Source organism: Anoplopoma fimbria, chromosome 21, assembly GCF_027596085.1.
Source record: "Anoplopoma fimbria isolate UVic2021 breed Golden Eagle Sablefish chromosome 21, Afim_UVic_2022, whole genome shotgun sequence".
NCBI classification, from domain to species: domain Eukaryota; kingdom Metazoa; phylum Chordata; class Actinopteri; order Perciformes; family Anoplopomatidae; genus Anoplopoma; species Anoplopoma fimbria.
In genome coordinates, this window is record NC_072469.1 from 2,392,634 (window position 1) to 2,405,467 (window position 12,834).

Genomic DNA, 12,834 nt, shown 5'->3' on the forward strand with positions numbered 1-12,834 from the left:
CCTCTCTAAAAACAGGAGAGGATCGTAGCCAAAGAGGAACGATACTGAAGCTCAGCCTTTTGTAAATTACTGGCTGCAGTAATGACTGTGTGAACCTCTCACTCAGCAGCTTTAACACATGTAACCATGGAGACCTTTCCTACAAAAGGACCAACTATTGAGACTCTGTAAGGAGCAGTCTAATTGAAAGGTGGCTTTTCCTTTGACTCTGTCTTTTTAGTTAAAAGTAATGGTTAATATCTTTCCTCTCCAGCTGCAGAATATTTAACTGCAGTTTGAACAAGGCAAGAACAAAATATTCATCCAGTCAGGTGTCTTCATTCAAACTCGGGGAAAAAATTGGTCAGAAAATACGTTTTTTTTTGTTGCCAAATTTATTATAATCATTGCAGATAAGTTTTATCTGCAGTGATTGAAAATGGAGATGGTATACTTTACCTGGGACATTTACCTAAGACCATTTCTTCTAAATCATGAAAATAAAAAAGATCAGAAGCTCTATTTCACACAGTAAAGGCCGTATATTTCATCAGTGTTCTTAACAAAAATGATTATAATAAGAAAAATTATCATAATAATAATAATACGAAGGAAAAAAAAAATAATAATAATAATACTAAAACCAAAAAAACTTACAAATAATTCTGGACATTGACCTGGAAAGCATTGATTGACTAAACAAATTACGGAATTTAGCTAAAGTTATCAAGTCTACAAAACATGTTGACTTGTGTTATTTTTACCTAACTTTCTTGTCATTTCAGCCATAAAAAGCAGGGTGAGATAAATTCAATTTCAAATAGTCTTAAAATATTATATACAGAAAACATTTCGTCCATACATTATTCAAATCACAGCTTTTAGATTTTAAAACGTCTTTATTTCTGCAACTCTTATCTTATCCAGAAGTAAAGAATAACATTTGCAACAAGGAACTAAATCTTTCTTTTACACATCTGGATAAACTGGTGCCTTTTCACAGAAATCGAACCCATTCATTAAAAACCAAAAGCAGATTGTAATAAATGGAATCAAACCTTTTTACACACACCTCACTGCATGCTGTGAGTGACTGGTCTTGTGTGTGTTTGTTTGTGTGTGTGTGTGTGTGTGTCAGGTGGAGGAGCATTATAAGATGAACAGACAGACTTCTCCTGCATTGCAGCACAAAGTCTCCAACCGGATCTCGGACCCGTCGCTGCCGCCGCGCTCCGAGTCCTTCAGCAGCGGCGGCATCCAGCAGGCCCGGACCCCGCCGATGCACCGCTCCGTCGAACCACAGGTGTGTGTCCTAAGACCCTATATGTGTGTGTTTGGGTTTAAGTGTTTGTTTGTGTGTGTTAGCATGCGACACAAACTTACATCCCTCAGTATGCGATCACACTTGGAGTTTGGTTTTGTTGGTCTCTGTGTGAAAGTAGAAATGTTGAAGTAGTTTTTAGATCGTGACCGCCACACTTGAGGAGTCAAAGTTCAGGTTGGGAGATCCACAGGTGGATTGTTGCCGTGGCAGCAGTGATGGGAATACCGTACGGGAATGTGCTGGTGAAGAGGGAGTTGATTCTGCTTCTGATTTTTAAGGATATAATCTTAAAACAGAGTCTTGTAGTGGTGATTTTTAGGATTGCAGGTCTACTTCTTTGCAGATGATGTTGCTCTGTTCGCCTCTACGGACCCGATAGTGAAGCAGCTGGGATGAAAAACAGCAATGTTGTGTTTAAGAGGGAGCTGATTCTGCTTCTGATTTTTAGGGCCATAATCCGGGTTTTTATTATTGCAGGTCTGCTTCTTTGCAGATGATGCAGCTCTATTTGCTGCTTCTAAACTGAAAGTGAAGCTTAGCTTGTGGCAGTGGAGGGCCGTCTTCAGTTTGTGCCCCTAGTGATTGAGTTAAAGTGTCTTAAGAGCATCTATAATAGAGTCTTTCAGTACTGATCAGTGACACTATACAGCCATAGCAACAAAAAAGAGATTCATAGTCTGTATATAAGAAGTGGACCTAGTCAAAGTGACTTCACTCATTGGTTTGTGGACTGCCGTTTGAAGCCTCATGGTCGGCAGTTTGGGCGTCGCCATCTTTAATTACGGCCGTCACCATGTTGTTGTTTTTTTGCAAACGAGAAACAGAAGTTACCATATTTAGAATACAGAGGAGTGACGTAGAGACCTGTCAATCACTGTGTAGCCCCGCCCTAAAGCATACCCTGCTTTATGGTCTGTTTGACTCTAAATGGAGCATCATTTACTAAATGAACATCATGCTGTATTGAAGAAGACTTGAAACTAGAGATTGAGACCATAAACTCATGTTTACAATGTTTACTGAGGGAATAAATCAAGAGAGAAGTAGAGTCATTTTCTCATAGACTTCTATACAACCAGAGGAGTCGCCCCCTGGTGGACAGGAGAGAGAATGCAGCTTTAAGACACTTCCACATTGACTTTACTCTGCAAAACCGGAAGTTGCCGCCTGTGGAGAACTGAGTCGTTGTGTTTTCATGGTTGTTAGAGGAACAGAACAGTTTTTGAACATGACTGGCTGTGAACGCACCCTGCAGGCATGTGGTTCTTCTTCTTCTTCTCACCTCCTCTTTCTCTTTTTCTCTCCTCATTCATCGCTCTTCCTCCTGCTTCATCTCGATCACATGGTGTGAACCTGAACGCATCTTGCTCCTGCTCTTCCTCCTCACCCCCTGCCTGTTTCCTGTTTCCTGCTCGTGTGTGTGTGTGTGTGTGTTCAGATGGCTCACCTGGTGCAGGTGAAGAGTCACGGTCTGTCGGGCTCCCAGTCTCTGTACGACCCCCACGGCGTGTCCTCCTCCTCCTCGGCGTCGCCCTCCCCCTCCCGGCCTCCCATGCCCCGGCAGAACTCCGACCCCACCTCCGACACCCCTCCTCCCCGCCCCTCTCCCGCCTGGCGCCCCCTCGACAAGCTGGACCGTAGCTCGTGGTTACGGCAGGACGACGACATGCCCCCGAAGGTCTCTGCATGCCGCCAGCTTGGTGTTTTTGCCCGTGTGTGTGTGTTTGTTTGTGTTTTCTTTGTCTAAATCCTTTTTTCTTGACTGTTTTCAGTTTTTACTTTCTGTCTCTATTGATATGTTGTTTTTTTTATTTTAAGAACAGAATTTATTCGTTTTTTTATCTCCGCCAACTGCAATAAAGTGAAATTACATTTTAATAATCGACCCCAAAAAAACATAGGATAAACTTCTGATGAAAACCGATATTGAAAAAATATTTTTTTAATATTTATATTGTAAAACAAGCTCATTAATAGTGTTTATTTCAATTCAAATCAGATTTATTTAAATTTTGTTTAATAATTATTATCATTATTAACTTCCCAAGATCTGTTTTGGTTCATTATTTGGTTTGGTTTAATGAAATCTTAATTAAAGAGGTAAATATGAAATAACAATCTATTGTTATTTCATATTTACCTCATATTTGTTATTTTCATAGTTTTTCATATTTAGTTGCCCGTTGAAAAAGCTTTGATCACTCCAAGTGTTAATTGTAAAAAAGATTCTATCTTCTTAAATATGTTTTTTATTCTACTAAAAAATAAGTTTTGTCTTTGAAATGTATATTAACAAAATTCTACAGAGTTGAAGGAAAGTTGTTCTCAAACTTCAGACCCCCAAAGAGGAATATGCATTTTTATTTAATTCATTTAAAGTCACAACAACTAGAAACTAATCCTTTTTTTGTAGTTCTGATGTTGTCAAACAGGAAGTTCTCTCTGACAAAATCTGTGTCTGAGAGTCTTGATATTAAAGAACATGTGTGAGGTTCTGACCCCGACGGGTTCTGCTGTGTGTTCTCCAGGTTCCTCAGAGGACGACCTCCATCTCTCCCGCTTTGGTCAGGAAACACTCCCCCGGAAACGGACCGGGCCTCGGACCTCGAGCTGGAGCTCACCTCATACGGGCCAGGTGCGCACACACACACACACACACACACACACATAAACACACAGAGCTCTGTGGAAACCCAGGTGTTATGATTTCACCCCCGTTTGTATCCGTTGACCGGATGAATGAGGAAGGTGTTTGTGTTGCCGCAGCAACCCCGACCTGCGGAGGACCGACTTTTCCATTGAGACGCCCCTGAAGAGGGCGAGCAGCGGCAGCTCCTCCAGCTCCAGCAACCCGAGCTCCCAGGGAGGCTCCAACGAACGAGGTACACACACACACACACACACACACACACACACACACACACACACACACACACACACACACACACACACACACACACACACACACACACACACACACACGTTTTCACTTCTGTACTTGTGAGGACCTTCATTCATAAAAAGCCTCCAGAGATCCTCACCACAACTTTATGTTTATTTGGTGAATAAAAAGGGATAGAAGAACAAGATAGAAGTCATCAAAACGTTTACAAAGTTATCCTGACGTTCTCTAAGATGTCTCCACTTTTAAGAAGGAACATTTCCTACTATCCAAATATTATCGTCACTTTTTAAAAAGTCTAGAATGTCCCCATTATCCAAATAATGTCCTTACTTCCTATAAAAATTCCTAACTTTCGAAATATGTCCCAATTTTTCCAAAAATGTCCCCACTTTCTCAAAATGTTCTCAGTTTCTTAAAATGTTCTTATTTTCCCAAAAATGTCCTCATTTTGAAAACAATATCCTCACTTTCTGAAAATGTCATATATATTAAAATATCAACTACCTGAAATTTAAAAATTTCCATAAATGTCCCGATTGTGCTCACAAATTTTCTCAAATTTCCCCCAATTTTTTTTTAAAGTGAGGATATTTTAGGAGACGTTTTTCACTTTCAAAATCTTCTTAATGTTTAATTGTGTGTGTGTGTGTGTGTGTGTGTGTGTGTGTGTGTGTGTGTGTGTGTGTGTGTGTGTGCTTGTGTGTTATCAGGTAATTCAGCCGCTAAGACGACCGAAGGCTCGATAATTTCTTCCCACGAGACCAAAGATGACGGCAGAGAGCTGACACGACCCAGCAGGCCTGCAGTGAGTACACACAACACACACACACACACACACACACACACACACACACACACACACACACACACACACACACACACACACACACACACACACACACAACACACACACACACACACACACACACACACACACACACACACACACACACACACACACATGCCTCTGACAGATTAAATGTTTGACTAAATAAACATAAGAGGATGTTGAAGAAAACGTAAACAAACAAACACTCCTCTCTGAACTAACCACGGTACTGTTCATGTTCACTCACCTCATCCTCTCTCTTCCTCTTCCTCTCCTCTCTTCTCTCTCTTCTCTCTCTCTTCCTCTCATCCTCTCTCTTCCTCTCTTCCTTTATCTTCCTCTCTCCTCCTCTCACTTCATCCTCTCCTCCTCTCTCTTGCTCCTCTTCCCTCCTCTCTCTCTCTCTTCTCCTTCTCTCTCTTCCTTCTCCTCTCTCTCTCTCTCTCCTCCTCTCTCTTGCTCCTCTTCCCTCCTCTCTCTCTCTTCTTCCTCCTTCCTCTCTCTTCCTCTCTCCTCTTCCTCTCTACTCCCATCTCTTCCTCTCTCCTCCTCTTCCTCTCTCCTCCTCTCTCTTCCACTCTCTTCCTCTCTTCCTCTCCCTTCCTCCTTCCTCTCTCCTCCTCTCCTTCTCTCTCTTCCTCTCCCCTCCTCTCTCCTCCTCTCCCTTCCTCTCATCCTCTCATCCTGTCCTCCATCCCTCCTCTCATCCTCCTCCTTCAGAGCTATAAGAAAGCTGTAGACGAGGTCAGTGACATTTCTCCTCCTTCACCCCCCCCCCCTCTCTCTCTCTCTCCCTCCTCCGTCTCCCTCGCACTCCCCTTTCCATTAATTCCTGAAGTTGTAAACTGATGATTGACGGATGATCATCTCATCCACTTCCTGTTATCAGTTGAGGACATCTCTGCTCTCATTGGTTCATTTACATTCACACTTTCTCTCTTCCTCTCTCTCCCATTTTATCTCCCCTCTCTCTCTCATCAGGAGGAGTTGGTAAGATAACCCCCCCCCCCCCCCTCCACTTCCTGTTTCCTAACCTCTCACATGCATACCCCCCATTTTGCTGCTGATGTCACAGAGGCTGAATTTCTGAAAACTTTGACCCCTGGCCGTACTGCACTAAGGCATGATGCACCCCCCCCCCTTGTACTTGTGCCACAAATAGTAAAAAAAACTTTTTTATTTGTCTCTCCTGCTTGTTTTTTATTGTTTTTAAGCTGCATATTTTCTAATACTGGAATTATTTTAGGGTAAAAAAAACAAAAGAACCAGCAGAAGTGAAAACACCGTTAAACTGGTTTCCAACTGGTTAACAACACATGCTCATGTTTCTGCTGATGGTCTGTAAATCACTTCACAGATTGGAGCCAAATTAGTTGCATTTAGCTTCAAGCAAATGGAAACACTTCATGTTGACCCTTCGGCTGTTTTTAATCTTTGATGAATATTATTTTTCCAACCAAACGTTAATTTAAAAACAGGCAGCTCTACTGTAACTGCATTGAAAATGTATTTCTGGTCTATTAGATTTTTATTTTATTTTATTCTGTTGATTTTGCTCATTTTGACAAATACTCCAAAAAACACTATAAACGTTGTTTCATTTATTTATTTACTCGTCTTATAAAGACTATTTAAAGACTAAAAAAGAGACCAAATGAGATCAATTTAAGACCTTAAAAGGGTTTTCTATTTTCAAAACATGGCTAGACAGCTTCTAAAGTAGATTTTCTTCTTTTGTCTTGTGGAATCAATATTTTTTATTAAATAGAATTCATTAAAATAGGTTAAATATATAAAATAGAATGAAAAAAGTGATATAATATGTATACAATAGAATTAATTAAAATATATCATATATATAAAATAGAATGAATTAAATATATAATATATATAAAATTAAATATATAATATGTATGAAATATAATTAAATAAATTGCTTAATATACATGAAAAAGAATGAAATGAAATATATAATATATATGAAATCTAATTTATTTAAATAAAAACATGTATTATATAGAATGGAATTAAATATCTAATATGCATTAAATATAATTAAATAAAATATATAATAAACCTTATTGTAAAATATAATTCTGTGGTCTACAGAAGCGGGTAAATGAATAAACGGTTGTATAGACAAGATAGAATAGATAAAAATAATAATATATGATGATATGATATAGTGCATGCAGGAAGTTATTGTTAAAGTCACAGTATTGGGTAGTTATTAGACAGATGTTTAAGAACAGATTGTAAAACTGAGTAAAAGCAGTCACACTTGTATTTATTGCATGAAAGTAAACATCACAAACATTTAAAAAGCATCATTAAGCAGAGATCTCTCTTGTCCTGACTCTCCCGTGGTCTCCTCCGTCCTCCAGGACCTGACGGCTCTGGCCAAAGAGCTTCGAGAGCTCCGTCAGGGCGAGGAGACGAGCCGCCCGCCGGTCAAAGTGACCGACTACTCGTCGTCCAGCGAGGACTCCCACAGCAGCGAGGACGAGGAGGGAGAGGGCGGAGCTAATGACGGGACGGTGGCCGTCAGCGACATACCACGCATCATGTGAGTAGTAGTGTTTCCTGTTTCCTAGGAAGGGATCCCCAACTGGCTTCCCACACACTAACACATGCACCCAGTGGTTACTTTGTCAGGGACACTAATGTGTTCTAATAACATTCATTAGTACAAAGCTTGAGACTTTGAGGTCATAGTTGTCTGTTTTTTTCTTTGTTACTGACTCACAAAATACAACAGAGAAACAAAAGATACTCAATCCTAACAATTAACAAACACAAATGTTGAAGCCCAAATGTTTGCTCTCAAGCCCCGACTCTTTTAGGTTCTTTTAAATACTTTGTCTTTGTGTCATTTGTAGTCTCTCTGACTGGACCAGAAATCAATAAATGATAAAAAAAAAAAGAAAAAAACACAAGATTAATTTATTGAATTATTTATTTATTACGAAAATTTGAAAAAACTTGAATCTATTTATCCACTGTTAGAAAAAAGAGCAGCTCTATCATGCTATGTAGATTTACAGCCTCTCCTCTCCTCTCTGCTCTGTGTTCAGCAGCCTGCAGTTCAGTCAAAGTTTAACATATTTTTTGTCACATGACTGTTGGTCTCAGGATAATCAATCATGGCTTCCTAGTTGCTCTAAAGAGCGCAGAATTTAATGTTTTTTACAGAATCTGGTTAAAGGAAACAGTTTATTCAGGGCGGGATCTTAAATGAGACATGTAGAATAAAATGTTTTTGATAGAATATTACAATTTTAGCTTCCTTTTGATACATTTTTCTTCCCAGACAGAAGCATTTGTCACACATGATGTGTTCAAAGACTGTCGGAGAGATGAAAATCTGACGATAATGACTATTTTTACAGCTTCTGGCTGTGATAAACGGTGTAATTCTCGGGATGGCTTGAAGAAAATATGCTTTTCGATTACTTAAAAGAATGACAACAACCTTTTTTTTTTATGTAACAAGACACATCAATCAAAATGTTGGATAAACAGCAGAGAATCACATTTGAAGGAAAATGGGGTACAAACGTTGACTTCTCTCTTTCAGGCCAGCAGCGAGTCAAGGTGCCAACGAGCCCTTCGGCATGATGGGAGGCCACAACGACGGCCATGACAACATGTACGGAAACAGCTCCCAGGACGGCACCCTGATGATGCGTGAGGTGAGTCCGCTCTGACCTTTGACCCCAGGACTGTGGCCTCTCTGACTCAGCACAAACTGACAATCGACACTCTCTACGTGGCGTTTTCTTTGTTTATGTTTTTGTCTGTTCAGTTAAAGGTTCTGGACTTTCAGCTAACTGTTTGGTTGAACTTCTGGCTGGACGTCAGCGGATCTGTTTTTTTCAGTTGAATTATTTGGGATACGTTACAATATCTGTTATTAAATATATTTAGTCTATTTTTAAGTGCCAGTGAGTCGGTTTTAATTTATTTTTTTGAACAGTCCCTGGCACAATATAAAATAATAGCAATAATAATAGTAATAATAATTTGACAGTGGTAGTGAATACATATCTAAATATATATATATATATATATATATATATATATACATGCAAACATACACACGTACAAAAGAAAGGATATTAATAAGAGTAAGGAACAAATTAATTATATAATAAATTATATATATATATATATATATATATATATATATATATATATATACACAATTGTAATTTCCCCATTGTGGGACTAATAAAGGATTAATTATTATTATATGCACACACATATATACATATAATAAAAATAAAGTAGAATAGAATAATGAAAGTAAAAAAACAAATAAATGCAAATATTGAAAGAAACAGACTTTTCCATGATTCAGTTTAATTAATGTATTTAATATAGATTTCTGCAACTAATGAATATTACAATTTATTCATTCATTCATTTTGTTTACTGGCCTAAAAGATTAAGAAAAGCAGTGAAGTTTTACATTTTTGCACATTTTCTTGCCGATTCCATTTCTATCATTGACAGAATAATCATCTCAACTCTGTGTGCATTCATGTGTTCAATATTCTTACACACAAGTTTTAGGTTTGGTTTGTTTGACTGTCAGCAGAGTTACTGAAAATGTACTGGAGTAGATCCCAATCATGGGGCTGGAGGTTTGCGTTCTCTGAGTGCCCTTCTAGTCATAGAATATATCGTGTCCTGTTGTTTCCAGACTCTTAGTGGGAGGTTTTAGTGTCCTCAACCTTTGTGTAAGAAGCTTTTCCACCCAAACAGGGAAAACACAAACATCAGAAGCCCAAAATACCAAAAATATCGACTTTATCCCTCCATCACCTGACCTGTCAATCAAAGCCTCGCTGCACAGTAGCCCGCCCCCCTCTCTCTCTCTTTCCAGAAGCACGGCGGACGGAGGCGGAGCTCCGCCGCCAGCAACGGTTTCCCCGGCAACGCCAGTCTGTTCGCCGGCAACGCCAATCTCCCCGATTTGCTGCAGCAAAGCGCCTCCCCCCTGGCCTCCCGGGCGACGCCTCTGGGGCCCAAGTAGGTGGAGCGGCATCCAACTGCCTGCCCCCCCACCCGAAACCCCGCCCCCAACTCCCCTTTGCACACCTGATCCTAACAGACCAGCACCCTGTCACCTGCCCCCCCGTCACCCCCTACCTGCCTCACCTGCATCACAGAGCAACAGGGATTTTAGGAACTCTAAGCATGAGAATTAAAAATGACAACATGTGGCACCTTTAATTTCCTGCCCTGTTTATTTCTAATCAGCTTTGGCCTCCAGTGTTTTTCCCCAACGATGGAACAAACATGGATTCCTTCCTTCACCTCGCCTCGCTCCGCTCGTTTATCCCCCCCCCCTTCCCTCTCTCAGTTTTACAGCTTCTGATCAAATGACGCACGTAGCTGTCAAAAATAAAAGAAACGCTGAGAGTTGAAGTAAAAAGCGTTGGTGCAGTGATGAAAGTGGAATGAAGTCAAAAAGGAAAGAGACAGAAAGTTGTCGAATCTCTGCGTGACAGACTTCCCTGAACACACCGTGTTTCCTTTATTTCAACAGTGACCTGTTTCTTCCCCCAAAAACTAACGAAACCACCAGACAAACATGCGTCTGACTGTGATCTGTGTTTTCTGTGATCTGCAGTACGGGATGGGAAGCAGCGGAGGCTCCAAGTCTTCCTTCACACCCTTCGTAGATCCGAGGGTGTACGGGACCTCCCCGACCGACGACGATGACAACATATCAGCCTCAGGTGGGATGAATAATAAGGCCTTTTGAGACAATTATCGAAAGAAAAACAACATTCTCCTGCACAAAATGTGGTTTTCTCTACAGAATAGAAAGCAAAATGACTCTTTGACTGAACTACTATTTAAAAACATGCACTCTGGGGCAAAGAGTTGTGAAAAAGTATTATAATAATAATATTTATAATTATTATTTATACATCATTAAGCAGTATTAATAATTATTATTCATATTTATATTATGGATATTATTATTATTTTAAATTAAATGGTATACATCTGAGTTTGCTGCACAAAATAAGGTTTATTTCTCAGATTTTCTCTACAGAAGAGAAATCAAAAATATCTACCCTTTGGCAAAGAGTTTTGAAAAACTATTATTATTATTTTATATTATTATATATTTTTTTATTTGTATTTATTTTTTATATTTATTGTTTTATTATTTTTTATAAATTAAATATGAAACCTCCTGGATGGACTCAACGTCCTGGTGTACATCACAGGTTGCTATGCTTCCTGAAAGCAGTGGTGAAATGTAACTAAATACATCAATTCTGTGGTACAAATTCAAGTTACTTATACTTTACTTGAGTATTTACATTTTATGCAACCTTATACTTTATATACTGGAGGGAAAGAAGGCACAGGAGAACCAGAACCAGGACTGAGTGGGGCAGACTGTCAGACCCTGCTGCAGTAAAACTAGAGGTTTTCTAAATGGATTCTGGTGCTCATAAACACTACCACTGTTGTCCACAGGGGGCGCCAAAATCAGCACTAAATTAAAGTTCCTCGTAGTAACTTTAACTTGCAAAATGTCTTCAAATAAATACAATTAAAAACGTCTATTTCAACCATTTAACACTCATCTCTCAGCCGTCGTGGTGCATTCAAGTGCCACAGAAATTAGGTAATGCTAAATGCACTCTTGTCACTATGAGTACTTTGTTAGGACAATTATTATTTGTGTTATTCTGCAGGGCTGTTTGCTGACGAGCTGATGAAGCACGAGCACGAGCAGGAGCAGGCGAGACTCAACGAGGCCCGCAAGATCTCCGTGGTCAACGTGAACCCGACCAACATCAGACCGCACAGCGACACGCCGGAGATCCGCAAATACAAGAAACGCTTCAACTCTGAGATCCTCTGTGCGGCTCTCTGGGGTGAGACTACAAACACCTTCTCAACAAATATACTATCAGTGTGTACTTATACATGCAGTAAAAAAATAAACATGTGTTTTTGTGCAGGAGTGAATCTGCTGGTGGGGACGGAGAACGGTCTGATGCTGCTGGATCGAAGCGGTCAGGGAAAAGTTTACAACCTGATCAACCGGCGGCGCTTCCAGCAGATGGACGTCCTGGAGGGACTCAACGTCCTCGTCACCATCTCAGGTCGGTGTCAAGTACATCAAGTACTGTACTTAATTTGAGGTGCTTATACTTGATTGTTTACATTTTATGCAACTTTAAACTTCTGCATCTCAGATGTAAATATTGTACTTTTTGCTCCAGTACATCTCAAAAGTACATATTGTACTTTTAACTTAATTACATCTCAGAGGTACATATTGTACTTTTTACTCCACTACATCTCAGAGGAAAAACTACTTGTAGTAGAGTATTTTCACAGTGTAATATGAGTATTTTTTCTTAAGTAAAGGATCTGAATACATAAAATGAAACTGCCAATTGTCAGCATGTAAAAGGTACCCCATACTTTGGCAGTGAATTTGATGTTTGAATACATTTTTTTCTGTTTTGTTTCTGACAAAATAAGAACATTTTAGCATCAACGTTTTTTTTACTAAGGCGGTTGAAGTCTTCAACCGTCAGTTTTCCCTCAGCCGTCTTTGTTGATCCCCTCTTTGAGCATTTCTCGTTCTTTGATTGTCGGTGCTTCCTGTTTCCCTTGGTTACAGTTCTTATTTTAACTTTTAATGTGCTCCCCCATGGCTCGGAGTACAAAAAGGAAACAAAACAAGACGTTGCACATGACGGAGATGTTTCTATTTTTGACACTTTTCTCTTTGTGTCATTTGACGAGGTGGCA

General features: G+C 39.7%; 1 protein-coding gene across 6 annotated transcripts in view; it reads left to right on the forward strand.

Annotated features, from left to right (window-relative positions):
* tnikb (TRAF2 and NCK interacting kinase b) overlaps positions 1–12,834 on the forward strand; it is a 54,104-nt gene that overhangs the window by 31,927 nt on the left and 9,343 nt on the right. For 4 of the 6 annotated variants that reach the window (XM_054623044.1, XM_054623040.1, XM_054623042.1 and 1 more), the window contains 10 exons: positions 1,118–1,282; positions 3,832–3,938; positions 4,070–4,185; positions 4,919–5,013; positions 5,758–5,781; positions 7,422–7,603; positions 8,615–8,729; positions 10,676–10,784; positions 11,763–11,945; positions 12,033–12,176. In XM_054623044.1, coding sequence (XP_054479019.1) covers positions 1,118–1,282; positions 3,832–3,938; positions 4,070–4,185; positions 4,919–5,013; positions 5,758–5,781; positions 7,422–7,603; positions 8,615–8,729; positions 10,676–10,784; positions 11,763–11,945; positions 12,033–12,176 — 1,240 coding nt within the window. The remainder of the gene's footprint in view (positions 1–1,117; positions 1,283–3,831; positions 3,939–4,069; positions 4,186–4,918; positions 5,014–5,757; positions 5,782–7,421; positions 7,604–8,614; positions 8,730–10,675; positions 10,785–11,762; positions 11,946–12,032; positions 12,177–12,834) is intronic. The other 2 variants (XM_054623041.1, XM_054623045.1) reach the window with 1 other exon arrangement.